The 27391-nt window shown below is 47.1% G+C and overlaps 1 protein-coding gene across 1 annotated transcript in view; it reads left to right on the top strand.

The window, feature by feature from the left end:
• The window catches only part of Ephb1 (EPH receptor B1), a 439224-nt gene extending 415337 nt beyond the window's left edge, over positions 1-23887 (top strand). Inside the window, exons 13-16 of the mRNA XM_085689627.2 lie at positions 9180-9329; positions 16490-16683; positions 18248-18403; positions 22409-23887. Coding sequence (XP_085545753.1) covers positions 9180-9329; positions 16490-16683; positions 18248-18403; positions 22409-22517 — 609 coding nt within the window. The 3' untranslated portion in view covers positions 22518-23887. The remainder of the gene's footprint in view (positions 1-9179; positions 9330-16489; positions 16684-18247; positions 18404-22408) is intronic.
• Positions 23888-27391: the final 3504 nt, after the last annotated feature.

The raw sequence follows: 27391 nt of genomic DNA, 5'->3' as shown, positions 1-27391 counted from the left end.
TGGAATCTCCTTGGTTTAGGTTTGCCCTATAGCTTCTCATGATGGGATTTAGGTTATTCATTATATAGTATGCAGATGAAGTATGTCTCTCCCAGGGCGTCACATCTGTACCTGGTGGCCATCCTACAGATTTGCAGATTTTTAAATCTAGCTAGAAGTTCATTTTCCAAATCCTTTTGCCATGGTTGAGATAAGCCTGTTTCTAATTCCCCTTCCTCACCCAGGACATCATTGATCCCCTTCACTTATTCTAAACCTGCCCATCGAGCGTGTTAACTCTTTATGGGGGAGGGTAGGGAGAGAGGGTGAGTGAGGGCGATCTTTGGAAACAGTTGGGGCTCTGCAGTCTGAGAATGTAATGCAGAACCCATTCTATTTCTTCCTTAGCCTGAGTCAAAAACTACTATTCTTTCTCCCTCCACACATAGGAACACATCTCCATTTATCTTCCCTTCCTTCCCATTAGTCAAACACAGCATAGGAGGGGAGGGTTCAGTGCCCCCACTACCTTACATCAGGTATGTACCCTGGGTAGCTCCATTGCCAGGGTCTATAAATCAAGATTCAGAATATCTGATTCAGTTCACAGCACTGGCGTAGAAGACATCCAGGAAGAAGCTGGCCTCCCTAGGTGGCCTTGGGCATGACTCCACCCCATTCTCCCCAGCCATTGCTCACTGCCTGTAGAGGAAGATAGGAGACTCCAGAGCAGGGGTCCTGCTGGGAGGCAGGTGGAGCAGCCTCAGTAGCACACTTGCTCACTCCTCTGCCAGCACCAGCTAACAGCTCCTCGTGCACCCCTCAGAGATAATTAAGCATTATTATCCCCATTGGCAGGTGGAGACAGTAAGATGGAGCGGTTAAGTGACTTGGTTATAACTGCTGGGTTTTTTTGAGGGAGAAGCCATGCCAAGAAGGGGCTGCTGCTCAGGAGGCCAGAATAAGCTGTCTAAGGTGAACGATTGTTTCCTATCAGCTCTTGGGGTAGAAATAAAAAAGGAGATCTGAGGCGTGGTTAGTGGATGCTGGTAAGGCGTCAGAAAATGCAATGCGAATAAAAATAGACCTACTTTTTCTGTCAAGGTAAGTTATTATCAGCCTACCTCAGTTGCTTGTATTCCATGAATAGGAGGGAAAATACTAGAGGCCATAGCAACCTTGGTAAGGCCAGCAGATCAAACTACAGTTTTCTGCAAGGCTGGGCAGAAGTCTCTAGGATGTAGAGCAGAGGCCGGTCTGTATCTTAGATCCCTTGTTTTATCGAGAGCAGTGATTCTCAATCTTCCTAATGCTGCGACCCTTTAATATAGTTCTTCATGTTGTAGTGACCCCCCCCCAACCATAACATTATTTTGTTGCTACTTTATAACTGCAATTTTAGAATTATAATGTAAATATCTGATATGAGACCCCCAGGGGGCACAACCCTACAGGTTGAGAACCGCTAATCTAGAGGCCGAGAAGCCTTCAGCTCTTCTGCTCCCTGTCAGAAAGAAGCCCTGCCAAGTGCAGGGCTGTTGGAGGGGCACTTCAGTGATAGACAGTAGAAAGACCCAGTGCCCTCCACGCACATAAGTAGAAATGGAATAGAATGGGAGGGGGTGACAGGTGTTGTGGGGGGAAATACAGATCTGGAGGTAGGAGGATGTAGCAAGAGCTCCCAAGGAGTTGTGGACAAGTTGGGGTTTGGAGGTGCAGCAAATGGTCTGTCTGCAGATGATGCGGGGCTGTGGCTACTGCGAGGGGGCTGGAGCTGGGGAGGGTAGCAGGGAGCAAATGGGTTAGATGAGCTCCAGGAGGAAGCTCGGTTCCTGCAGAATCTGAGAATCAGCCATGATAGTGGCTATGACATCCGGGTGAACAGGGAGCCTCTTTTCAACTTTGCCTGTTCCCTGCTCCCTGATCCTCCCACTAGCCTGCCATCTAAAGGGCCTAGAGGCTCATGGTCCCTGACCACTAAAAGATGGTGTTTGGTTTCCATAGCAAGGGAATCCAGACCTGCTTACTAGATCCTTGATGGATGTCTAGATCCCTCCCTGAGTTACCAGTAAACATTCTGTGAATGCAAAACGCAGAGAATCTAGATTCCTTTTGTCCCGTTGACTCAAGATGGTCCTTCAGAATCACTGACAACCGGGCCCAGCTTTAGTGTCCCATGCTGAAGAGCATCTGCCTACATCATCGCCCCTGAGCCCACACTACTGGCTTCTCTGGACAGTGCCCTCTTCAGGGCAGAAGCCATGTTGCTTCCTTCTGTTCTACTGATCCAGGCTAGCAGGAAGGCGACTACCTATGTGCTTGTCAAATGAATGGTGGCAGCTTTGGACCCGTTTACCCCTCATCTCTCCATTCTTTATTTTTAATTGTAAGCTCAAGAAGTGCTGAATGATGGGAGATGATGATGCTCGAGCAGCGGGGGCTGTTTTGGGGGTGGGTGATAAAAGCCAGCTGTTTTCCTGTCACTGGGCTGCAGGGAAACGACTTCTGTTTCCTCTGTTTCGTTCGGAACCGGGATTTTTTTTTCCCCAGTCGGAAACGTCACCAAGTGGCCTTTCTGTTCTTCACACATGAAATACACACTATCACTCGCATATTTTTAGTTAATTTATGTCCAAATAGGCCTTTCTCTAGCTGCTGGGAAATGATGTTTGGGCTGCAATTACCTTTTGCTGCATCTTGCAGAAGGGTTTCGGCATGCACAAAGCTCAGGGGAGAGGCAGCCAGGAGCCCGCCGACTGTAAATCTTTTCATTTGTAGTTATTCAAATCACATATTTTATTACTTGTATGAAATACATTGTGTCATTCATTTTGCAGGCGCAGCTAATGCTTCAAGAAAAGCTTTGAAAAACATTCTGTTTAGAAACAATTTCTTCTGCAGTCACCAAGGCCGGGTGTCGTTTTCTGGACTGTCTTTTCTTCCAGCCTTCTCTTTGGCTGCAAGACAAATGAGAACACCCTCCCAGAAGCTGGCCTGTCCCAGCAGCCAGCCCACAGTTCATTGAATCCTTCTTCTCCGTATGTTGCATTATATAGCAGGGAAATAAGCTACAGTGTTTCTAACAAGAGCCTGACTTCTAGAATGAAGGCGGCAGCAGGGCCAGATGAACTCCCTCCAAAGGTGGAGAGACCTTTGCCCGGCAAATTACAGCCATCCTAGGGAAGCTCCTCTTTGTTACTTAGGTTCAGTTGCAATTCAACAGCCAGGAGGCGCTGTTTCCACTGGCTGCTAGGAGCTGGGAGGGAACAGAGGCCCTTAAGCAGAGACTTCCTGTCCTCGACTGATTCTTGTCTTATCTAGGGAAAAAAATCACTTTACTTGTTAGGCTGAGGAAAATGGATTGGTGTGCTTGCCAGCCCCTTTGAAGCCAGTGAGTCATTCTGAACTATACTTCTTATTTAGCCTTAGGCTCTCTTCAGATCTTTTGGGCCAGAGTAGCAGACAGTGACTTAGGAACAGAAGGGGGGTGTGCCACATAGATGTGCTCTGAAGACAGGACCCATCTGTGCCCCAACTTGTCTGCACAGAGCTGTTTTCATGGGTGACTGCCTCCTCCAGGCTGGTCATCTACAGTCAGGATGGTCACTGCCCCAAGGGGTGTGTTCAATCTGCCCACTCTAGAGTGACTCTCGACATGCAAGGCAAGCTTGCCCTCTGTCCCGTTTTCAGCATCTTAAGACCTTGTGAGAGTTAGTGCAGTATTAGCAAATGCATGCCATGCATGCACAGTCACCTGTTCCCACACCCACTGCAGACATTGCTAACCAAGGCTGACACCCCCTTCTGCGGTCTCAGAGGCGTCTCATGACTACATGTGATTCTATTCCTATTCAGATTCCTGTTAAACCTACCGATCTCTGGACATCATTCCCAGAAATTAACTGTCCCAGCTTATAAAGACGATAAAGACTTCCCCTGAGCGTTTACAGTGGGCAGACAAACTTGAGAACTATTGGGCAAGGCCAGCTGTGCATGGAGAGGAGTGTTGGCTTTGCCTTCAGTGCTGGGTATGTCTAGCATGGCCCTCTTGGCTGAAGTTGCCACTAGGTTCAGGGACTCTGCTGCATGCTAGCGAAGAGCCCTCCATGGTATGGACCGTGGCTGGGTCTGATAAACATCTGTGAGGAAATATTACAGGGGCCCGAGATTAATTAAGAGGCTTTGGTATGAAGTATCAGCAGAACCCTCATCCCCAAGTCCCACCACTCTCTAATGGCAGTACCTTGTCAGAGCTTGCCACCCGCGAGATCGGAGCCGTGGCTCACAACAGCTGTGTGTAGTTCACGCAGCGGCTCTCTGCAGTGGCCACAAGAAAGGAGAATTTTAATAAGTAGGCCTTACATAACAGGAATTCAGTGTCTCAATTGTGCAGGCTGCAGGGCCAAGGTTCCCATTTTGTCAAGGCCATGCTCCATCTGAAGGCCGCAGAGAGGAATCTCCTTCGCTCTCATTCCTAGACGCCGCCTGCCATCCGCATCTCTGCCTCCGTCTTCACAGGGTGACCACCCCTTTGTGCTGCCATACATGAGCATGGCCTTCCTATAATGAAGCCAGCTTTACATTTAGGGACAGTTCCAATGCAGGTGACCTCTTCTTAACTTGGTTATATCTCCCAAAACCCTACTGTCACAATGACTGGTTAGAAGATGGACATGTGATGTGACATGGTCCAACTCATAACTCTTAGTAGGTCCTTGTTTAATGATAACAATAACATGCTTCCTGGGTTATATGTCTGGCCCCTTAAAATTCCCACGTACTTTCTATGCTATAAACCGTCTGGGGCTGTGGGCTTATGAAATTCTGATTCACCGTGTGACATTCTTGTCATACAGCTATCACTCCCAAACCTTAAAAACGGTTTGCACTCTAATTTCAGTACTCTGTGAACAAGCCTATGACCACCATGGTCGATATTCATTAGTGCCTGGATTCCTGCACTAATCCCCAAAAGAGACTGTGTTCCACAGAATATGGTGGAGAGAGATATCCTGACCATGCCAGTCACCCAGAAACTTCTCTAAGATGATAATTCATTGGAGGATGAGTCCTAAGACCAGAGTGTGGCCTAGGAAACTCCCCAATAGGATGGATTGGAGGACAAAGGGTGGGTACTGTACTTATCCTCATTGTGACAAGACACTGTACTGACTGGGTGGCCACAGGGAGAAGCTTTGCTTCTTGGGGTAGAAGTTGAGTCTCATTACTACCATGTCCTCAGTACCCTGCAGGGGACAGAGTGGGTACTGCATAAATACCTGTCCCTTCGGACCTAATTGGAGGAAGTTGGCCACTGGAAGTTGTTCCTTACCCTGGCACCTTCCTGTGTGTCACCTGTTCTGTTTCCTGCCTGCCATGGAGGAACTATTCTCCTGGCTTCTCCTCACCATCAGAGATCAACAGCTCTATAGCTCTGAGCCAGAATAAACAATCCCTCTGGGAACTTGTTTCTCTCGGGTATTTGGTCACAGCAAAGACGAACAGGACTATTATATCATTGTCTGCAGAGCATAGACCTGCGCTCCTCAGCATCCCTGGGGAAAGGAGTCAGGGTACTGTGCAAAGCCTGGTCCAGAGTCAAGTGTCTCTTTAGTCTTTCTCTGTCCACAGGATGCTGATTTCTTTCTAATGAACCTATCCATTCTTCAGTACAGCAAGAATTCTCTTGTGTTACCTACCATCCAATAGAGGAAGTTACCGTTCATCTGTACCCCTTTCTTAATGCCTACATTGGAGAGTGAGGGACCCTCACAACACTTTGCAGACATATGGGTGCACTGGGCTTGGCTTCTGGTCCAGATTTCCTCTTCTAGCAGTAAGACCTTCCTGACTTATGCACACCCCGCCTGCTGCACAGTTGTCCACCTCCTTTCTCTTTGGTCCCCTCCTGGGGCTGGTCAGCATCCTCTAACCTAATAGATTTCCTGTCACATAATTGAAGACAAGTTAAGTAATCATAACCATCACTGTAATTACCGATGAGCATCAGAAATCAATGTTGCCTGTGCGGTGTTTAAAAAACTAAAAGGGAAATGTAAGATCTTCAGGAGGGCAGGCACCCACCACGTGCTTCCCTAACTTCATGTTTCCCTTTGTTTTGCCTCAGAGGTCAGTGCATCCCTGGTTTTTCAGCCAAGGAGAAGTGCTAGCCATGACAAGCTGCCACTTCCTTGTCCAGGGTGGCTCTTCTAGAAGGCCCAGGCACCTGCTGAGAAGGAGGGAGTCGTGGTGACAGGCCAAACTCCATGTTCAGTGAAGCCCAACAGTGCAAGGTGGCAGGAGGGCTCGAGGCTCCCCGCCAGTGGGCCTGGCACTGCCACTTTACATGCAAGAGGGAGCAACTCAACAGCTGTCGCTGAAGGCCCCTGGGGTCTGCTCCAGATCTGGTAGAGGAGGACATCTCCAGACTCCCAAACCATCTCTTTGAAATTCAGAACTACTCTTTTATCCCTCACTCCTCCCCAACAAACACACACAAAAGATAAGCCCCTCCCTCGTGGACAAGATAAGCAAGCCCCAAGTCCCATTTACTTATGGACTCTCTCTACCTAGTCTTTCTCTCAGTCTTGCACTCTCTCTCAGTTTCTCTCTCTCTCTCTCTCTCTCTCTCTCTCTCTCTCTCTCTCTCACACACACACACACACACACACACACAAACACACACACACCTCCCACTGTCTCTTACACACTTAACTCAGGTGTTATCTACAGTATGTTTTGACTACAGTTTGTTTTGTGGCAGGGTCTGTTATTGGCCTTGGGCTCACCAAGTAGGCTAGACTGGCCAGCCATGAGCCCCAGGCACATGCTAGTCTCCAGTATTGGTTTTATAAGCACCCACTACCACATCTGGCCTTCTTTATATTGGTTCTGGGGATCAAACTTGGGTTCTTGTGGTTGTAAGAGAAGCACTTTACTGCCCGACCTATTGCCCTGGCCCAACCCAAGTATTTTGAAAAAGCAAGCCCACTTTTTCTTTGGAGAAGCCCAGGCTATCTCATGATGTTGCAACAGTCCGTCCCTCATGGGCAACCTAGAACAAGGGTCTCTGAGCTACCACCTGCTGACGTTTTTATGTTTGGTCGTTATTGGTTCATCAGATGGATTTTCTACCTCTCTTTCAAGTCATGGGTACCATATTGCTAAAGCCAGTAAATGCATTCATCTTCTGGGGATCGGGAAGACAGAACATCCTTTGCAGGGCAGCCTAAACTTGTCCTCAAGACATTTGTTATGTTTCTGGCATTTGAGCTGAGGACATCTCCCACCACAAAAGCCTGCCAGAATCCCCAGGGGAAATCAGGACTGTCTTCCTTGCAGAGCATGGGCCATGTGCTTGGGGAGGTCCAGGCCAGGCAGTCTTTATTCCTCCCAGCCCTGGAAGAGGAAACCAGACAAAAATGCAGTTTGCTGTCTACTGTTTAGTATCCCCCAAGGCTGTAGATTAACCATTTAAACATCTTTGAGGCATTTCTGCTAAATCTAACCATAGATTTTAGAGATTCGAATGGATTGTAAGAGTGCTCAGTGTAACAGGCGGCCTTCTACAGCGGAAGCATGAGTCCTGGGAGGAAAGGAAGTGGGCTCTGTTGCTCCTTGATGTAGCTTCCCTTGCCTTATTCCCTTAGTTTCAGGAACTGTGGAGCCATTCACTGCCCAAGAACAGAACAGTGCTGTGGGGTGAGATACTGGCGTTTGGGACGATGAGTAGAAAAAGAGGTTCACATTGTCCCAGGAAAGGATGTGTTTGGGTGACAGCTTGACGTAGCTCACATTAACACAAAGTCAGTTAGTGTGTGTGCAGAACAAGCCATACTTCGCCCTGCTTTCTGTCCCCTCACCACCCTCTGCTTCCTTCTGAGGAATCTCTGGCCTTGGCTGAGCCAGATTGCCTGAGTCCTTTCCTGCTGCCCATCTGGATTTCCCTTCCATGGCATGTCTGTCTGGTCAATACTCGCTCTCTAGTGAAAATATCAGTTAACACACAGGCAGTGAGTGTGGCATCAGACCTATAGGAAGAGGAGCTGCTTATGACACATGAGGACCAAACTCTACAGGTGCTCGTGACCAGGTGCCCAAAGAGGTTGCGTATTTGGTCTGGTTATATAGCCAGAAAAAGCCAGTACTGGTATCCAAACAGGTACCCCAGTTTTCAGAACCCCTACAGTTAACCTCCATCCTTACCCTCCTCCTTTTTCAATTGCATTAAATACATTTTGAGTTTCTGGCCTGCCTCCCCATTATCTGTGCACCAAGATAAAGTTTGTATCCTCTCTGAGTAGCTCCTCTCTGAGACCCCAGGTCATCCTCGAATAGGGTCCATAACGAACAGGTGTTTGTGCATTTGCTGGCCAAGCGATGTTTGGCAAAGACAGGTTTCAGCTCTTAGGTTAGCAGTGCTGACCAGGTCTAGAGGCCAGCTAAGGGCTAAATAAGAAACTGAGTTATACACATACAGCGTGGTTCTCATTACAAGAAAGAGGTAACACAAACAAACAAACCAACAGACCAGCCCTTTGAGAACAGGATCTCCTATCTCCCAGATCCCGACCTCTGCTGAAGAACTACTGGGGTAGCCAGCTACAAACAGGGCAGGACCCCTTCACACCCAGTGCAACCCAGGGCTGTAAGCAGGACGTAGAGCTAGGGAAACCTTCCCTCTGGAATGGAGCACAATGCGAATAGGGGCAGAGGTAGAGTTGGTGTGACTTTTTGGTAAGAGGGTCCCCAGAGACTATGTCCCAGCTCTCCTTTAGGTTCATTATATTTCCTCTTGATCCAAGTCTGTAGTATTTACATTGACATGGGACAATGAAAACCACTGAGTAGCCAATCTGATGTGGTTCTAGTGAGTTTAGAATGGTTGTACTCTCTCCTTTCACTACCTTACCCGGCGCTAATGGTAGAATCAGTGCAGGGTATCAGGGTGGGGTGATGGAATCTCATTGTTGCCATCTGCTTCATATGTGGAGTGCCCATGGGGCTAGTATAGGCCTTGTTTGTCCCCTGAAGCTCCTCTAAGTAGACCTCCCTCAATGTTTCTTGTCTACTGGTCGGTCAAGGAGTTTCTTGGCTGTCCCTATTCACAGGCTGAAGCAATACAGGGTATGGTGTGGAGTAGGATGTGTGCCTTTTTTCATTTCACTTATTTGGACCAACTTTGGTTTCTCCTTCTTTAGGGAGGAAAGATCCCTGTGAGATGGACAGCTCCAGAGGCCATCGCCTACCGCAAGTTTACATCAGCCAGCGATGTCTGGAGCTATGGGATTGTCATGTGGGAAGTCATGTCATTTGGAGAGAGACCCTACTGGGATATGTCCAATCAAGATGTAAGTATCAGCCACATCTAACTGTTGTAAACACTCATCCAAGGAGACCTCATGCTGTGAGAGCCAAGGTTTCCGTGTTTCTGCAACTTTTACCGTCAGTTTAAAGAGAGGCAGCAAAAGGAGCCCTTCTTCCCTGAGAGCCCAGTCTTGTTGGGCCTGTGCTAATATCAGCAAAGAAGATCCTGAGAAAGTGTCCCAAGGTGGTCAACTTCCGGCAGGCTGTAGACATAGGATCCCTGTCTATGGGAAGGCCATCAACCTCCCTCCAGGCTGCACTCCACAGAGAGGATTAGAATGGAAGGAAGAAGCCACTAAAGATGCTCTAAGCAGAGACGTTTGGGTGATGCTCTTTCAGATGGGAAATTTGCTTCCTAGTAAAGAACAACGAAAGTTTTGAAGGTACTTGGGTTTGATAAGTACCTTATCCAATCAAAAGTCTTGCCTGGATTTTAATACCACCTTTGACCTGAGCTGTTTCTTCCCAGATCATTCCTTCTCTGTGTTTCAAATGCCCACTCTCTGCTTGGTGCCCAGACACTTGCAACTTGCAAAGCCTGCATGTGTGTCTCCTGTTTCTCTTTCCCACCTTCATGGGGACGGTTCTTTTCTTTCCAAGGTTCTAGACTGGACGGGACGGGACTGTCCCCAGTATAGACCCAATTCATTCAGCTCCTACAGTCACCCTGTAAGCACGTCTATGCCTGGGTGGCCTTTGAGGCACTCCTCAGCTTGTGAAAACTGCCCCCAGTCTTTGTGGGTTTTCTCAAAGACAGAGAAAGGTGGTAGTTTCCCAGCAAAATTATAAGAAAAAGACCTAGGGTGATTGTGGAACGGTATTTGGTGCTGGTGTGTGCAGAGTCCTTCAGTTCAGAACTGATGAAATGACTACGTCCTTAACCAGGTCCTGATGCCAGCCGTGTGGTGTCTAGGTCCTCTATTATCTGTGATTAGCCACGCCTCGCCTCTGTTCCTGTAGTGTGTCCAATCAGTAAGTGCTGGAGCTGACAGTCACTAGGCTGCTTTTATGAAATCGGCTGCACACGACTTCCATCTATACTGTCTAAGTGAAAAATGCTCGCCAGACAAAGCAGACCCATCTTGTCCCCACCCAGAGACCTTAATCCGATAAAGAACAATTCAGCTCACATAGAGTGGATTACAAAACCAACAAGCGAGATTTGACACTTGAGATATTCTCAGACAATGCATTCACCTGTGCTGAAAATAAATGGAGGTTTCTGACATTGGGTTTCACGAATTCCCCAATCATTCATTCCACACAGTCAGCTCATGCTAATGGCGACTAAAGCAATGCACTTGCTGATCCTTCTCTTGAAGGGTTTACAGTCCAGTGGCATATACCGAGGGTTTGGGGAGCCTTTAGGAGGAGGGAGGAAGCTTCCTGGATATTTGATGTTTGAGTAGAGACTCAGAGGGAATGTGAACATCTGCAAAATAGTCAATAATTCTCATTTTGCTGTATTTTTCCAAAATAAAACCTCTAAGCCCTGTCCCAAGTGCAATTCTGCTCCTAATGGGAACAGGAGGTGACATCATGCTCTTTCAGAAAGCCCCTGGGACCTGGCCTGGGGGAGAGTCAGGAGGGGCTCCCCGAGGCTGGGCTACAGTCACAGTCATCAGAAAGCAGGGAGGTGGTGGCGGTGAAGGATTTTACAGATGACAATTGAAAAGGCTTGAAGGAAGAGAATTGCAGAGGCAAGTCGGAGTGCTGGTAATTGGGCTTCTGGAGCCCAGGAAGGTCTTTGAACATGTACAGAGAGTTTGTCAGCCAGAGAGAGCAGCTTGGAACTTCTGCTGCTTGGATCTGATTGACAGAGATAATGAGAATGACATTGTCTGTGGAGAGGAGCTGCAGTTTCACTGAAACATCAGAGCTCAACTTAACCCACTCTGCCCTGGTTCCTTCGCTGCACTCCGCTCCTCCACTTCACTCTTCCCAGTTCAGGGTCGAGTAGGTCTCGCCTGCCTCCAGCTCGCTAACAGGAAATAGAAATTCGGGCACAGTCAAGGACTCAAGCCAGAATTTGAGGGAAGGACTTTGACCACTTTCCAGAGAGGCTACAGTCTCCTCATATAACACCAGAAAACACTCGGGACTTCCTACAGGCTCCTGGGTCCAGCCAACCACACACCCACAATCTCTGGGCTCATGTGCATACAGCGAGTCCCTCTCTGAGCTCAACATTTTGGTTAGACCCTAAGGTGCTTAATCATGCTGGACTGCATGCAGACTACATAGTGAATTCAGACTAAATTGTTTCTCACATCCACCCCACCTCCCTCTGTCTTCCCCCTTGAAGTGCTGTCTGATCTTGCTCTAATATCCACTCTTTTGAGACAGGGTTTCTCTGTATAGCCCTAGCTGTCCTGGAACTTGCTCTGTAGACCTGTCTGGCCTTGAACTCCACTTTTCTTAATAGTCATAGACCTCACCCTGCTATGAGCCAAGGAAGGGACTTAGAAGTCCTCCCAATGGATCTCCATTCCTGTTAGGTAGGATATCCCGGGCCCTGGCCTTAGGCCAAGTCTTCCCATACAATCCAAATGGCCTCTTGTATTTGTCACAGTCAGACATATAGGCTAAGTGTTTCTCCACACTACTTTCCATGTCTGTAAGTGAGGTGGGGTGGCAGTGAATCATTCCCAAGTCCTAATAGAGGTCTAGCAATGTCTTTGATCTAATGATACTGTAATAATAACCATGAGTTATATGCACTTCACAAATTTATAGAAGCTCTAAATCCTTAAAAAGATAATAAAAATCCCCCCAGGAAAATCACCTCAAAGATGAGGCCCAGCAGGCGAATGCTCCCCAGACACCAGTGGATGACCAAGGCGTCTTTCTCCTCGGAGCTGGGAGTTGTGTTAGACAGCTCTCCGTTCCTGTAACAAATTACCTGAGAGAAATGACTTTACAAAAGAAAAGGTTTATTTTATTTGTATTTTAGGCATGCCATTCACAGTTGGTTGACTTCATGGCTCTGAGGACTTTGTGAGATGGAATGTTAGGGTGGTGTGCTATGTAGCAGAGTAAGCTGGTCATCAGCTACCAGAGTCAGGAAGCAAAAGAAAGGGGACGAGAAGGCAGGCTGTCACTATCCCATTCGAGGGCCTGTCTTCAGTGATGTACGCTTTCTCTAGCTAGGTGACACTTCCAGAAGTAACGTTCTGCCGTTGCCCTCTAGCACCACAGGCTACTGAACAAGCCTTGAACACACGGCCTTTGCAGACATCTCTAAATCATAAGAAGGGTATTACAGTTTGGGTGTGAAATGTCTCTCAGAGGTTCATGTGTTTTCACACTTGGTTTCCAGCCGGTGGCTCTATTTTTGGAGAGTATTGAACCTTTAGGAGCTGAGGCCTAGATAAAGGAAATAGCTCGCTAGGAAACAGGCCTTGAAGGTCATAAGCCACTTTCCTTCTGGCCCAAACTCTCTGCTTCCTGGTTGGTACTATGTTTCGAGCAGGTACCAAGCAACAGCTGACCTTGCTTTCTGCCATGGCTTCCTTGCCACGGTGGACCCTAACTCCATTAACCTGTGAGCCACAATAGTTCCTCTCTGCCTTAAGTTGCTTCTGTCCACTCTTAGCCATGAGAAATGTAGCTCGTACAAAGTATAAAGAGTTTAGAAGCATCAGTGCTTGGGTATCAACTTGGGTAACAGCATCAGAATCATCTAGAAGGAATAACTGATGAAGTCCCACTTCGTAAGCATGAATATGGGAAGAGAGTTCCCATGGTCATCCTCTATGGGAAAAGGTGACAAATGGGTTATGGACCCAATGTGTCCCTACTATGTGCTTGATGATTTCAAGCACTACCTCCTAGACTTCCCACATGGCCGCCAGTGGCCCCCTACTCGCTGAGAAATTGTTTACTGAAGAAGAGGTGGTATTAACACCCTCCACATGATGAGGACTTCTCTGTCAGTCATCCGTGCAGAGTTCAGCCTGTACCCCGGCACTGTGTCTTCTCGCCTTTCAAGCATCCTACTGTGCAGTTTCCTGTCCAGTGACTATCCCTAGATCTCATAAATATTAAGAAGTAGAATTTTCACTTGGAATTCACTGGCCAACACCTCCAATCCCTATGTAGTACTCAATGTAGCTGTTCTGCTCCTGACTGACCTTCCTAAGGAACAGGAACACTGGGTGGTTTGATAGTCTCTTCAAAAGCAGGTAAGCATGCCAAACATGTGGAGGAAATGACAAACAAAAACAAAACCAACTAACCAACAAAAAACCACCAGGGCAATTATCAAAATGACTACATTACTTCAGTCTAAAGCTCATGGGCAGAAGATGCGGCACATCTGTGGATCCCATCCTCTTGATACCCTGTGTGAGGTACTTGGGTCCACAGTGCAGCACAGTGGAGTGCTCCTCAAGCAGTGCTCCTCAAGCAGTGCTGTGCCTCTGAGACACAGAGAGGAGTTGACTTGCTTGTGGGGGAGATTGGTTTATACAGTAGTGCCAGGACTTGAGAGGAACACAAATGCCTTCTGCTACCTTGCAGAGAACCCCATGGCACTGGAGACCTGAGTTTTAGCCCCTCCTGCTGGCCTCACCTAGTTTGGCCTTAGGTGACCTAAAGAAAGCAACTCTGAATGTTCGTGTTTGGTGGACAATTCCACCTATTTCTACAGTGAATGGAGACATCATGTCCCTTAGTCCGGTTTCTTGGAAGACTTTAGAAACAGGGCACATGTCAACGAGACAGCTTAATAGGAACAATGCCAGTCACTGGCTCTCGTGGATCTCTTAGCTTAGCTCCACCATGTTTCAGCCCATGGATACCTCAAAGGCTCCAGCTGAGTGCTGTGGCCCCAGGGATAGATGACAGACACCTTAAAGCCGGGTGTCCTGTGTGTGTTAGCTGCCGCCTTTTACACACCTATGTCTCAGGCACATTGCTTCACTGCCTATTTCTCCATTTTCTCACAGAGAAAATGGGTCATAATGTCCTCCAAAGAGGATGGAAAGGAATTTGACTGAAAACAGCTTGGAGGAGCTAAAAATTAGTCAGTCTTCACACGACAGTGTTCCCAGGCACTCATCATTTTATATTGCAGGGACACCAATGTGCGGTGGATGCTCATTTTTCCTCATATTAAATGGAAAAATAATACACTGATTACCTCTACTAACCTCAGGTAACATTATCTTGCACTGCGTGTACCGTCCATACAAACCGTAAAAATATAAGCTGATTGACAATGTTCGCTTTTTGACCAGTTTACAAGGTCGAAAAAAAAAGAACAATCAGTTGAAATTAATCTGAGGTTTTTTTTTTCAAAGGAAATAAAAATACCAGAAAATCACCGAACTCCAAATAATTTCCTTTTTTTGTTTAAGGTGTTTCACCTGTTTAATATAAAATCAATGTACAATTATTATAGGCAATAAAATACAAACAAGCAAGATGGAAAACAGAGAGAGCACCCTGTTCCTCCTGCCCTGAAGTGACTGCAATTCACCCCACCGAGGATACCCGACCAGGCTTGCCGTGCAGCTGCCGGGCTCTGTTTAGCTGTGACTTTTAGTTAGTTAGTTTGTTTATGAAAGTAGGACTATGCTGTACAGACTTCCCACCCTTTTGCCTGATATGGTAGTGTGAGCTTATTTCCGTTCCAACAGCCGTATCACTGTACAGGCTGGTGTTTGATTCCTGACTTTCTGTGGTATTGTAAATGTGCCCTCATAGAATCATACAGTTAGAACTTGGGTCGTTTATGATTTTTTTTTCTAATACAAAAAGTGCAAAGGAGGCAAAATTGACCTTCATGAGTTAAGAATTAAGATGCACAGTGTGAAAACACATGCAAATCTGAAAAATGAGCTGCCTAAAGGTCCCAAAAGTTTTGCAAAGTTTTTTTTTTATTTTTTTTTATTTTTTTTTTTTTTTACCAAAGGGAGTGAAGACCACCCACACTGGATTAGAGGTTTGCACTCACTTTGTGAGCCCATCTTGCTTTGGGGACTGTTGTCACCGCACTGAAGAGTGTGTTTGCCTTGACCTCCCACCCTTCCAACGCTGCTGCCTCAGGAGGTTCAGGGCAGCCTTACACAGGGAGCATCTGCGGGGTCCAGGCATGGAGTGGTACCGGCAATGCTGATTCATCTCCCTTCCTTTTCCTTCAGGAATGAAAGAATGAGGCCATCTCAGGCTTCTGGAGCATATCTATAAATAACCAGTTCGCCAAGTTTCCGCATCACATCTGTCACTGCTGTTTACCACCTGCTTTCAGGAAGGCAGATTTGAGCCCCACACCTTCTGTTTTCTTTGTTTTGTAGATAAAGTCTTCTTACATAGCCCAGGCTAGCCCAGAACTCAGAATCCTTCTACTTTAAATTGCTAGAATTACAACTGTGCACCACTATCCCTAGCTCCTATGCCCCCCCCTCTCTCTCTCTCTCTCTTTGTGTGTGTGTGTGTGTGTGTGTGTGTGTGTCCATATGTTCACACACATGTGCACACACAGCAGTGCTGGTGCCCTCAGAGACCAGAAACATTGAATCTCTCTGGAGCTGGAGTTCTGGAGCTATAGGCCATTGTGAGCTGCACAGTTTGGGTGTTGGGAATCAAACCCATTCCTCTGCAAAAACTGTCCACACTCTTTACCACTGGAACCATCTCTCTGGTCCCACCTTCTATTCTTAAAACCGATTTAAATTTTGTATTTGTATTTGTGTATGTTTGTCTATCTGTATGCACACCATGGGTCGGCAGTAACTGAAGAAACTAGAAAAGGGCATGAGATCCCATGGAAGTGGAGTCACAAATGGTTCTGAGCTTTCTGGTGTGGGCACTGGCAACCAAACCTGGGTCTCCTGAAGACCAGCAAATGCTCTTAACCAATAAACCACCTCTCCAGTCCACCGACCTTTTTGTTCTTAAACAAACATTCACAGAAACTCAATGGTACAGGCCCTGTACCAGGTACAGGGGATACAAAGGCACAAGATCTGGTCCCTACTTCCTAGGTAGGGAAACCAAGATCAGAGCAAATCACATAGTAAGAGATGAGTGGTAACCAGTGAGGGCAACTGTGCCAACCTGGCTGGAGGAGGCTCTATCTCTGCTAATATCTAGCTGGTAACACCTTTCTTAGTCACGTGATTCTTGTTTGCCACAACAGGTCATCAATGCCATTGAGCAGGACTACCGACTGCCCCCTCCTATGGACTGCCCAGCTGCCCTGCACCAACTCATGCTGGACTGTTGGCAGAAGGACCGCAATAGCCGGCCCCGCTTTGCCGAGATTGTCAACACCCTGGACAAGATGATCCGGAACCCAGCTAGTCTCAAGACTGTGGCAACCATCACCGCTGTGTGAGTCTAGTGAAGCAGGGTAACGCCTAGAGTTGGTTGTTCTCCTGGCCAAGGGCATGGTTGGCAGCCTTTGCTCTGTCGGGAGCAAAGTCGGATTGGCACAGACTGTCCACTAATGGAAGACGTTCCCAGATTTCTGCCTTCTTTTTGTCCTCCCTCCCTCTAGAATATATTTCATGTGATACTCCGAGACCTGGCTACCATGTGTTGGCAGCTCATGAACTCGGCACTGGGCTCTGTATTAGTAGATTGTATCTGATATGACTGGTGATGCACTGTTTCTAAATAATCTCACTTCTGGGAGGCCCCTCTTTGTTAACTACACTGATTGTCTAGGCCGGTGTCACTGTCGGCTTGAAGATTTTGCCAACACTTAGATAGGTAAAGGCTCCAATTGCTGTGGGCCAAAAAAGTACAAGGCAGATTCTTTTGATATGAATATGAATGGATGCACAAAACAACTGTCAGCTCCAGTGTCTGTAGTGATTCGCTTAGATACTTTTGTATGAACTCATCTATTAATTTCTCTTTTCAACCAAAACCTAGTAGGTGGCTACAGGCCAGTTTTTGTACCCAGCACTGGTTCCATACAACAAGTAGGACGTAGTCCTTGCCATTGTGGAGGTTAAAATAATGTAGGGCCAGCAGACATTGATCCAAAGATCATTAAAAAAACATAAAATTGAACCATTAATGGTGGACATGGAAGAGTCCTGTGCAGAGCTCCCGGAGATCATGCCCCCATTTGTAGCAAGAGCTATCTGGTGGATGCTCTTGCAGATGCCACCAGAAGGGCCGGAGTGCATGGACTGGATGGGAGCTAAGGGCAAGTGCTTAGCCTGTGAGGAGAATCGGAAGCTCAGGGCCAATTGCTAAGCATGAAGTTGATGAAGCCAGTGAAGTGGGCAAAAATAAGGGCACTTAGGGTCCTTGAGGTGTATTGAGCATTATTTCCATTTTTAGGACAGTGAGCACCTATTGAAAGGTTTGGCATATGTTACGGCCAAGGAAAGAGGTTTTATGGGATCATTTCTGCATTTTTAAAGTATATCTGACTGTGGTGTGGACCTTGTAAAGGAGAGCTCAAAAGAACACCTTAAAGAGGGCAATGCCATGCAGACATGGGAAGTAAACTCTTGTGGCCTAGAGAGAAGTTGGATGTGAAACTGAGTGACATCAAGATGGCTGACATCAAAATGGCTGACCTCAAGATGGCTGACCTCAAGATAGCTGGTTCCATTCCCAGCGTATCTACCTTGGATCTGTTCAGAGAAGGGCAGTCATTGCTTGGCTGTTCCATGCCATGCTTTTCAGATAGCAGGAAAAAGAAAACTGCTGCCCGCAGATTTGGCGAGGCTGCACACAACTTTGGATGGGGAGTCATTCCTCCTCCCTTCAACTGAATACTGTACCAATCTGTTTGTGTCATTGACTGACCTGTGACAATACCAAGAAGTAGAGGGCTGGCCTCTCAGCTTTGGAGGTGGTGCCAGGAGGGAAGGGTCAGTCTGGAGTGCCACTTCTCTTTAGCTGTGAGCTTACCTTTTCCTCTCTGTCTTGCCAGGCCTTCCCAACCCCTGCTTGACCGCTCTATCCCAGACTTCACGGCCTTTACCACCGTGGACGACTGGCTGAGTGCCATCAAAATGGTTCAGTACAGGGACAGCTTCCTTACCGCTGGCTTCACCTCCCTCCAACTGGTCACCCAGATGACATCAGAGTAAGTGAAGAAAGCCTCCTTTGTCCAGCCCAGAGCTAGGTGTTCAAGCCCCTTCACTGCTGCTGAAGACAGTGTGGGTCAAAGCCCCTTTGCTTTGACCAAACCAGCCTTGTGAGGCTGTAAGATGGAGGTTGGAGATAGAGGGATACTGAGGGTGCAGATAGAGATCTTTTCTGGGCCCAGGATGAGAGTTATTCATACTTGTAGCAATATGACATTTGTCCAATCATCAATTACTTCTCTTCCCCATTCAAGTTTATAAATTCAGACCAGCAAAGACAGCATCTACGTGGAAGGGACGAACACAGCAGCCAGCACTTTGGACAGAGTCGCAGGCAGTGACAGCCCTGAATCAGCAACCTCTGAACTGTGTGGGGCCAGGTGCCATCCTCACACCTGTACAGCCCTTGTAAACACACATACATTTCCATTTCACACTCATTACTTACTAGTCTGCTGCTCCCACAGGAGTGTGGAGGAATACACAAAATAAAATTATTCAAATAAGAGGAGAGCGAGACAGGTTCTTAAAGATCCAAGTGGTCCATCGCTTTTCCCAGAATGTTGTGAGCAGCACCAGTCATGGGAAATGTTAATAGGTTCTCCTTGGAAAAAATGTCCCACGGTCAAATAAATTTGGGAAATACTGCACACTTTATCATCCTCGTGGAGATTCACTGCTCGTATTAGCATTATAAAGGCCATGAGAAACCCTGAAATAAAGAAGCCCATTTCAAATTATTAAATACCATGGAACCATAGTTTTGAGGGACAGGTTTTTATGGAAGTGCAGTTTGGGAAATATTTATCTAGTGCCAGTCTTTCCATCCAGCAGATTCTGAAATAGTGCGACACATGAGGCAAGATGGGACACAAGACTGCTTTTCCAGCTGCTGGTTCAATATGCATCTAACCTCCCCTCCCCCCCCACACTTTTCCCCTCTAAGGACCCAAAGAGGCCTCAGCTTTTGCTGCCCACTGGAATAGTCTGGGAATCTTTAAGAAGTTCAGAAGCCTATGCCTGGGGATAAGACTCAGCCAGCAGGGTGCTCACCTAACATACCCGAAGCCTGGATTCAACCTCCAGCTCTGTGTAAACTGGGAATGGTGGCACATGTCTGTACTCCCAGCACTTGGGAGGTAGAGACAAGGGAGCCAGAAATTCAAGGTTATCTTCACTTACCATATCAAGTTCAAGGCCAGCCTGGGCTACAAAAGGCCAAAGTACTGATGCCACCTGCAGCCTTTTGATTAATTGCTATGTGGTGGTAGCAGAATGCAGGGCTTAGGGGATTTCAATGTTCCCTAGGTGAATTCTGACATGTGACAAAGGTTGGGAACAAACACAGGAAGGACCATGTTCAGATTTTGCTTTTGCTTTCTGTATTCAGTGAAGTTCAAATGATCTAAGCCAGGAAATCAATCCTTTCTTATACACACATGCATGCATGTGCACACACACAAACCCTGAGCCCCAGTGTGTACTGATGCATCAGAGTGAATTCTGGAGGCCTGTGATACATATCTCCTATGGCAGAGGACCCATCAGTCCAGCAGACAGCTGACACATGGTGACTGGTCACCAGTCATATCTTAGGCACAGTACTGGATGCTGGGGTTTTCTTGTGACCAGGGCTGTTGCTGCATCCGGGAGAGAAGAGTGGAGTCCCACTCCAAGCTTACTTCAGTGCAGATGAACACCGACTACATATGCCTGGAGTCAGGCTTTATGACTGCAAGGTTCATTCTTCTCATGAATGATGGAGTCAGGGTTTTCTCCAGGGGAGTTGATTGAATATACATCTCCAGTTGAATCCACTAAATTGCAGCATATGCTTGATAAAGGTCTATTTCCCGGTGACCCCAAAATAAAATAGATAAATAAAAATAAATTAAAAAAGGACAGCCCTACATATTTTGAATGATTGCCAATGGGTGAGCACAAAACTCAGAGAATTAAAGTTAAAAAGAACGAGCCTTCCCATCCTGCAGAGCTCAGAGAGATGCTCCTGGGTGATCAGAGGACCAAGGTGTGGGCATTCGTGGGGTCAGGCTCACTCCACTTTGCCCCCTCTCAGCTGACTACAATTTTCTTTTTGACATATTTCCCCTCCTCCCCTCCATAATAGAAGGAGTCAAATAAAGCTGTTCCTTCAGTCTGGGGAAAGTCGCAGAAAAAAAAGGAACAAGGAGAGGATTAAAAGGAAAGTCAAACTGAAAATTAAGGGATTTAGTTCAAAGTAAAACACAGCCACACAGCACTGGAGCAATTCAGTTTGTTTCTTGAGAGATGAAAGATGAGGAAAAAAAAAAAAGGAAATGAGCAACTCGATAAAATAGATGGTGGGGCAATTTGTGAATTTAAAATTCAAGCATGCTTCCCCAAAATACTCGCTATAAAGACACGGGCAATTTGCCTATCTCAAGCAGCTGCAGCCTTAGAGAGATGGACTACAGCTCACATGGCTATGGGGGGAGGCATAAGTGCCAAGGCATTGTGGATACCAACCCAGCCCAGGGTCTGCCGGAGTGTGAAGTATACAACAAAGCCTGCCTGTGCCAGGGTCAGGAAGCTTGGAAGAAATAAGCGGTAGCCTAGGGGAGTTTGAAAGGTCTGTGAGGGAGGCCGGGAACCAGGCGTTGCTGTATTTGAATTCTGCTTCTCTCACTGCCTGCCTGCTATGAGATATTTAGTGCTTTACTTCTTTGGATGACACTTGTCTTGTCTGTAAATGCACATGTAAGAATAGTGCCCATGTTACTGATTTGCAGAGAGACAAATAGAGTGGCGTGCACTAGCAAGCATGTGTTTGGCCCATCGCCTGCTCAGAAAGCCTGGTTGCTGTTTAACTTACCTATCTGTGAATGCAGTTTCTCGACGACTGAGAAACGCATCCCTGCAGGTTTAGATAGGATGGTATATAGCACATAGTGTGCTCTTGGGCAGCTAAGGAAAGATGCGTGGGTCTCCTTGAGGTCAAACATAAGCCAGGAACTTTTCCGTATGACTTCTCACGGCTCACAGATGAACCCAATCTGAGCTTCTATCCCAGACACATTCTTTGGATTCCTACTTGGGCAGATATTCTAAAGTTATTTTAAGATCACCCTTCTTAAAAATGCATGGCATTAAAATTCAAACAGAGTGAGAGATTGGAAGCTCAGGGGGGAAACATCAGAAGACCAGGCAAGCCCCATAGCTTTTCAGTCACAGTGGGTGTTCACTAATTTAGGCAGGAAGCTCCACGAAATAACCAAAGTCCCATAGAGTGTGCGCTTGGAGAGTCAGTCACAGAGTAGAGGAAAATTCCAGCCCACCTGAGGATCATGGCCACTAAAAAAGGGATGCTTCTGGATCCATGGGTGAGGAATAAGGCATAGTTCATGCAGACTGTGTAGGGAGGGGCAGGAGGGATGCACAGAAAACATGAATTTGAGCAGGATAATATTATAACTGGGTGCTGAGGTCAGATAGGGGTGCTGGGGTTGGATAGCTCAGTCAGTAGTGTGCTTGCTGGGTGATCAGAGGACCTGAGTTTGATCTCCAGGATCACTGTAGGAGAAGCTGGGTGAGGTGGCAGTCACTTGCAATCCCAGGGCTGGGAGGTAAGCGAGGAAGATCTCTTAGGCTCCCCGGCCAACCGTGCTGTCATAATTGGCATGCCTCAAATCAGTCAGTGAGAGACAAGCTCATAAAAACAAACACACAAAACAAGGTGGATGACAACTAAGAATAACACTCAAGGCTGGCCTCTGGCCTCCATATACATGTACATATATGTGCATATACCCCTCCTAGAGTCTCATACACATTCACACATATACAAAGTAAAAGAAAATGTGTAGTTATGTTATTGCTAAATACTTGGGCTTGTTTCACTTAAGATTCTAGGATGGTTAGCACATTTTTTTGGCCACTCTATTTTCAGGAACACACCTTTGGTGACAATTTGGAGCTGTGAAAAGGCTGCCCTAACTCTAACATTGACTTCTTTGCTCTTCCAGAGACCTCCTGAGAATAGGGGTCACCTTGGCAGGCCATCAGAAGAAGATTCTGAGCAGCATCCATTCAATGAGGGTCCAGATGAGTCAGTCACCATCGGTAATGGCATGAGAACACTTGCATTCATAGGGGAGGAGAGGAAGGAAAAGGACCAGGGTCAAAGGGAAACCAGAGGTTGACCGCTGTGGAATGTGCAAGGAAGATCAGCTTTCTGGCTGGGAAACAACTTTCCATCTGTGAAGAATGAACTGGACCCATTGCTCACGGGCAATCGTCGTTTCTCCGCAACAGAAGCATGTAGATGCCGTGGGAAACCAAACACGTAATAATAAAGATAGGAAAGTGATGTTTAACAGAAGTGAAGCCGAAACCATATGCATTGGGAACCAAGGTGAACTCAGTTCCTATCCAAGGGGGACTGGAGTTACCTGTCTTCGGGAAGAAGGGAAGGAGGTGGAGGGATGAGAAGCAAGCCTCGGCTGTTCCATCTTCTCCCTCACCAATGATGTTCTTTTCTTTTCTCCTTTTGTGCTCCTCCCTGAGAGTCCTCCCCCACATCCATTTCCCTTTGCTCATGACTCTTGTAGGGAAGCTTCTTCAAATAAAACCCAGCTCCTGAGTCTCCAGATGTCGTCTGTCAGTTGCCAAAGGACTTTGCTGACCACTACTGCATGGGGATCCAACCAATTCAATTAATGTCTTCATATTGAAGAAGAGATGTACCTTCAATTGAAAACCTTGTTTTTCTTTTGTTTGCATTTTCTGCAAAAAGGAAAAAAAGAAACCACGAATTGGAAAAAAATAATAGAAAAACCTGTTTCCGTGTGCAAGCGCACACGTCTGTGTGTCTGCGTTATAAAACGACTGTGCTTGTTCGTGACAGATGCAAACAAGAAAAAAAGAATTGGGGAAAGTTTTGGCCCTGGGAGGCCTCAGGATGCTGGAACAAGCTGTTGGCCTGGCTTTCTGCTTGGCCTACTGACCGCTTGGCTCAATGAGAAGAGAAAAGAGGGGAGGGACTCAAATGAAAGGAAAAATTTTTTAAAAAGTAGTCTCTGAAGAGTTTGCAAATTAAGACAGGAAACAGGTGAGTGGTTTGAATTGGATGCAGTGTGGGCCATTCTGGAATGATGCTGACTGAAGAGTTATTATTGATAAGATCTGAAGAGAAGGAGAAGGCAAGGATTTCTGGAGAATGTTCTTCCACAGTCCTGGAACCAGCGATTTTAGGAACGGCAGGGGAGAATTCTTTCTTGCTTGGCCTGTGGACCGGCTGAAGCCGTGTGACATCCGAGGAATGTTTCTGTCGTGTCCGTGTTTCTCTTTACATTCCTTCTTGTACCTCATTGTTCATTGTTTGATTCACTTTTGTAAATTCCACCTAACATTTGAATATTTTTAATTTCTCCTTTTACCTTAATCTCCTTCCTAATTTTATCTGTCTAATTAAAAAGAGCAGAAGCATGTCTGGGTTTATGTAAGATGTTGTCAGAGTGTGTGTCCCTGGGTCCTGACTTAGCTCACACACTAAACTAAGAAGTTGATGTCCAAACTTTAGGTTGCTTGTTATTGCTGTGTCTGCAGACATGCAGCTAGGGAAGGTGTGGACTTAGCAGGAACCTTGGCTCCAAATTTAATACATATTTAAGGCAGCACGAGCCTGTTCCTCTAGGCTTAGGTAACTGATTTGGGAGTGTCCTAGTTTCATTTCTGTTGCTGTGATAAAATACCACGGCGAAAAGCAGCCCAAGGGGAAAAAGTTTATTTGATTCACAATTCCAAGTGATAATCCATTATTGCAGGTAAGTCAAAGTATCAGGAACCTGAAGCAGGCGGTCACATCATGTCACATCCACAGGTGAGAGCAGGGGGGACATAGATGAACGGATACTGACTTGTGCTCAGCATCCTTTCTGCTTATTACAGTTTGGGATATCCTCTGCCTGGTGAATGGTGCTGCCCACAGTGGGATGAGCCTTCCCACATCAATTAACATAATCATGGCAAGTCCTCTTAGACACACCCACAGACCAACCTGATCTAGGCAAACCTTATTGGGACTCCCATCCCTGGAGATTCTAGGTTGTTCCAAGATCACGATTAAAACTGTCACAGGGGCGTTCTGGCCTTGAGTTTCCAGCTCCGGACCAGCAGGAAGCTCCCACAAAGAGTCTTATTGCTTGAAGATGCAGCTACAACCCAGGCGAGCTTACCTTAAAGTGTAAGACCAGGAGGATGGGAGAAGCTGGGGAGAGAGCACCTGTCCGCAGAATTCCTTGTGGTCTTCAGAGGGCTCCAGTTCAACCAGGAAGGTGGAAGAGAAAAATCTCCCCTGCTTAGCTGATTAACAATTACATGCCCAGTTTAGTAGTTAACCCCAAAGGCCCCGCAGTCCATGTGTCTCTTCCAAGCCTACACCATGTGACTGATCTGTTCTCAGGTTTCACAGGCGTGGGTTTAAATTTGCCACCACTCGCTTCAGGCAGCATCTCTTAGCAGAGTCTCTTCTCTAGCACTGCCATTGTCAGCCTGCCTTCTTGCTGGGGTCAAGGCAGGGGCAACATAAAGTTCACATCAAACTCTTCATTTGCTGTTAGCATAAGTTCCCAGAAAGGACAGAGAGAACACAGAGCACACGGACGAGAAGCAGGAGGGATCCGCAGAGTCCAGGAAGGAGGCACAGTTCTCAGTCACACTGACATGAACAAGCACTCCACAACTTCAGGCTGCCCTGCAGGTGCCCTCCCTGGTGTCCAATCACAGCTGCCCAGCGTCACCCCCAGACTAACTAACTGAGAGCAAGAAGTAGGAAAGGGGCTGCTGAGGGCCATTAGCCAGCAGTCAAGAAAGGCACTTTTTTTTTGCCTTTAACATATTTTGCTTTACATACTGAATTCTCTTCCTCGGTATAAATGTGTGAAGTCCCAGCAGGTCCTGCCTTGTTCCCACTTCCAGACTCAGAATCTCAGGAACAAAAACAACGGAGTCAGCATTTTAACTTGGACATATGACCCCCTACTCCTCACCTTTGCCCCAGTGGGATGTCACACCCAAGTGTGACTTGACATCACCAGTGGGGGCATAATCACGGATCACAGAGCCCCCGTGTGGTAGGCGTGGAGTGGGACCTAGAACTTGAACATCTTACAAGTGGGGCTGATGCTGCTGGCCCAGGGACCACACTGTGGAAGCCGTGACACTCCCTTAACCTTCCTCCCTGGGAATTCATGGAGTTCTGTGTGAAGATACTGGCTCAGGAAGTGATAGTTGTTGGGGCTCCTGAGGCTCCCTGAAAGAGAGGCACGAGCCTCACACTCTCGGGTATAAAATGATAGGAGAGACGGACAGGCAGAGCTTGCCACAGAGAGGTGTCTCCGAACACTGAGTTCAGGGGACTTCCTGCTCAACTCTCAAAGCAAACCCCTGGGAGGCTGCTTACTGAAGCGAGAGCCCATCCTTCTGAACTGCATGTGCTGCCTCCCCATCATCCTACGGAGACATATTTGTGGGGGGGATTTCTGGTAATGGAACCCAGGACATGCATTCTACCAACTGAGCCACATTCCTGGCTCAAGAGCTCTACTTTTTTAATAGTATATTTTAATTTATAATTTGAGAATTTCATACATGTATATAATATATTTTGTGAGTCTATTTATCTATCCCTCACTTTTTCCAACTCCTCCTGGGACCTCCAACATCCCCTTCCCAACTTTTTTGTTCCCTTTAATTTTATAGCCCGCCGAGACTAAGTAGTGCTGCTTATAAGCCCATAGCTATAGAGCCACCCACTGGTCCTTAGGCAACCACTGGTAAGTCCACATCCTTGAAGAAAAATGACTTTCTCCCAGTAGCCATCAAATGATAATAGCACCTCAGATTTAGGTGGGGTCTTATGTACCACTCCCTCAGCCATGCTGGGATGTTGGCTGACTTGATCTTGTGTACACAGCCACGGCTGCTGAGTTCATGAGTACATCCTGTGACATGCTCAGAATTTAAAATATACACAGTGATTTGTGAGTTGCAAAGCCAAGCTGACAGGATGCAATCTGCAACCTTGCCAGGTAGCCCAAGGTGTGTGGTTCAAATACAGGAGACCACCAAGAGTGAGCAGGCGTGATCCGCCAATGGCAGGTGGGCCAGGGCTTACAGAAATGGAGATGGCTTGCTGGGGATGCCTTAGAGACACTCACTTCCTCCCTCCCGCTCCCCCCCACCCCCGTCTCTCTGCTACTCCAACACTCAGAAGGAGAACTGGAGGTTGATAAAGAAGACAGAGAGAGCAGTGTCTATGGACACACAGGATTCTAGGGAGGGTCAGGGAGGCAGAGGACAAGAGGGAAAAACTACATCGTTCAGTAAGAAATGCAAGCTCCTGGAAGCTCTCTGTTCTAAGAGGCTCTTTGTGGGGCAACCTAAGGGTTTCATCATCTTTTAAAAATAACAACTCTGTCACCAACTGGCTAAGAACACAGTAAGTCCCTTGCAAATGAAGTAAAGGGAAGGCTGCCATGATACCAGCAGAACACAGGCACCAGCCAGAATTCTCAAAACACCCAATACCCATAGAGATTGAAAGGTTCACAGAAGACTGATCAGACTGATCTCTGAGGTCACTGTGCCATACCCTACACATAGAGGTCATGAGGTCATTTCCAAAATCAGTCATGTCTGTGTCTTCCCAGACGCCAGCAAAGCTGCAGGCAGTGCCAGAGTGGAATCCTTGGGGTCACAGAAAGGTGGCCAAATGGTGAAGAGGGTGTGTGGCTCATGCTTTAAGGTCATGCAGAGTTTGAGACCAATGGCATCTGTGTTCACCCCTACCAAGTCTTGAGAGACCAGCAAGAGATCTGAGGACAAACCTGGGTTCTGGGAGAGCTCAGGCCTCAGAGCAAGGGTGATGGGGATGAACAGTGATGGATGGGCCTCCTCTGCACACCTGTGGAGGAGATCCCTCTATACCCTGCATCCCTCTGGGCTTG

Source organism: Myodes glareolus, chromosome 4 (assembly GCF_982192425.1).
Source record: "Myodes glareolus chromosome 4, mMyoGla1.1, whole genome shotgun sequence".
NCBI lineage: Eukaryota > Metazoa > Chordata > Mammalia > Rodentia > Cricetidae > Myodes > Myodes glareolus.
The sequence above is the reverse complement of the archived record's forward strand: the minus strand, read 5'-3'. Positions and strand labels throughout refer to the sequence as shown.